At 57.4% G+C, this 2,187-nt stretch overlaps 1 protein-coding gene across 1 annotated transcript; it reads right to left on the reverse strand.

The window, feature by feature from the left end:
- Nucleotides 1–479: 479 nt before the first annotated feature.
- On the reverse strand, nucleotides 480–1,908 carry LOC125242391 (actin, muscle). Its single transcript, XM_048151194.1, has one exon. It carries the CDS (start codon nucleotides 1,836–1,838, stop codon nucleotides 708–710), a length of 1,131 nt encoding a protein of 376 aa, XP_048007151.1. The 5' UTR covers nucleotides 1,839–1,908; the 3' UTR covers nucleotides 480–707.
- Between the last annotated feature and the right edge of the window lie 279 nt (nucleotides 1,909–2,187).

Here is a 2,187-nt window from a genome sequence, read left to right on the forward strand (position 1 = left end):
TTAATAGTCGAGCGGAGCGATTTTTTCTTGATGTATTTACGGAACGGCTTCAGGTTCCCTCCGCCACGGGATTCCGATAAAATTAGAGAATGCTCGTCTTTACTATTTATGGTAGTGCCGGAGCGGCTATATCGGGCCGTGGCGGGAGGCGCGGCGTGGGGCGGCGGCCGGGAGCGGCGCGGGCGCTGCACCAGGACAACACCTGCTCCACCCTGCACCGGCAGGTATTGTAATCGAGCATCGAGGAAGTTGACACCGCTGACGAGGTGACGTCGACGACTCGTCAACGATGTCGGCTCCGAGATATCAATGTGAAGGGAAGAGGGGAAAGGAGCATGTCATACTTATTATGAAAACCAAAATAGATCGGTGTATAAAAAGAAATGATTGTAATTAAAATAAATAAATTAACCGTTTATTTATTAATTACATTTTGGCGTGAGATCCATAACGATCCCGAGTATAATAAAAATAAAAAAGAAATTAAATTTATATAAATTTTACAATAAATTACATTAATATAAGATGGCGTTATATTTAGATGTTCAGTTCTGTCAGGTATCACTACGTACAACGTACAAAATGCCGGAGTCCCCACTGGGGACCGGTCGCACAAACACCACGAACTCGGCACGGCCGCGGGGCGGGGCGCGGGCCCTGGTGCGAGCGCGCGCGCCGCCTCGCCGCCGGCGCCCTCTGCTGCGCGCTTAGAAGCACTTGCGGTGGACGATGCCGGGGCCGGACTCGTCGTACTCCTCCTTGGAGATCCACATCTGCTGGAAGGTGGACAGGGAAGCCAGGATGGATCCACCGATCCATACGGAGTACTTCCTCTCGGGGGGAGCGATGATCTTGATCTTGATGGTGGAGGGAGCGAGGGCGGTGATCTCCTTCTGCATCCTGTCGGCGATACCGGGGTACATGGTGGTACCACCGGACATGACGGTGTTGGCGTACAGGTCCTTACGGATGTCGACGTCGCACTTCATGATGGAGTTGTACACGGTCTCGTGGATACCGCAGGATTCCATACCCAGGAAGGAAGGCTGGAACAGGGCTTCGGGGCAACGGAACCTCTCGTTACCGATGGTGATGACCTGACCGTCGGGAAGCTCGTACGACTTCTCGAGGGAGGTGGAGGCGGCGGCGGTGGCCATCTCCTGCTCGAAGTCGAGGGCGACATAGCACAGCTTCTCCTTGATGTCGCGCACGATTTCCCTCTCAGCGGTGGTGGTGAACGAGTAACCACGCTCGGTGAGGATCTTCATGAGGTAGTCGGTCAAGTCGCGACCGGCCAAGTCCAGACGGAGAATGGCGTGGGGAAGGGCGTAACCTTCATAGATGGGGACGGTGTGGGAGACACCATCTCCGGAGTCCAGCACGATACCGGTGGTACGACCGGAGGCGTACAGGGAGAGCACGGCCTGGATGGCGACGTACATGGCCGGGGAGTTGAAGGTCTCAAACATGATCTGGGTCATCTTTTCCCTGTTGGCCTTAGGGTTGAGGGGAGCCTCGGTCAGGAGGACGGGGTGCTCCTCGGGCGCGACGCGCAGCTCGTTGTAGAAGGTGTGGTGCCAGATCTTCTCCATATCGTCCCAGTTGGTGATGATACCGTGCTCGATGGGGTACTTCAGGGTGAGGATACCTCTCTTGCTCTGGGCCTCGTCTCCTACGTAGGAGTCCTTCTGACCCATGCCCACCATGACGCCCTGGTGACGGGGGCGACCCACGATGGACGGGAACACGGCGCGCGGCGCGTCGTCGCCGGCGAAACCGGCCTTGCACATGCCGGAGCCATTATCTACTACGAGCGCGGCAACATCGTCGTCACACATGTTGGCGGTTGTGTTGGGTGTCGGGACGCGGGATGTTGACTCTACGGCAGCGAGACTGCGAGTGCGGAGAGGACGGCGCGGGAGGCTTATATATGCGCGGCCGCGCTGCGCTCGCGCCCATACAAGGCGCGCGCTCCGCCGCCTGCGGCCACGGCTTGCTCCGCCGACCCCTGACCCAGGCTCCCGGGGTGGCTGCCACCCCCTAACATCATCCTCTACGATCGATTCCGAGATCAATCTAAGGTCCCGGAGTCCGAAATTCGTCCGCCGCCTTATCGGGCACTCGCTGCGCGCCGGTACGAAAGTACTACGGGCGGTGGAGAGTAGGCGACCCTTTTTAGAATTTATT

Source organism: Leguminivora glycinivorella, chromosome 2, assembly GCF_023078275.1.
Source record: "Leguminivora glycinivorella isolate SPB_JAAS2020 chromosome 2, LegGlyc_1.1, whole genome shotgun sequence".
Classification (NCBI taxonomy): Eukaryota; Metazoa; Arthropoda; class Insecta; order Lepidoptera; family Tortricidae; genus Leguminivora; species Leguminivora glycinivorella.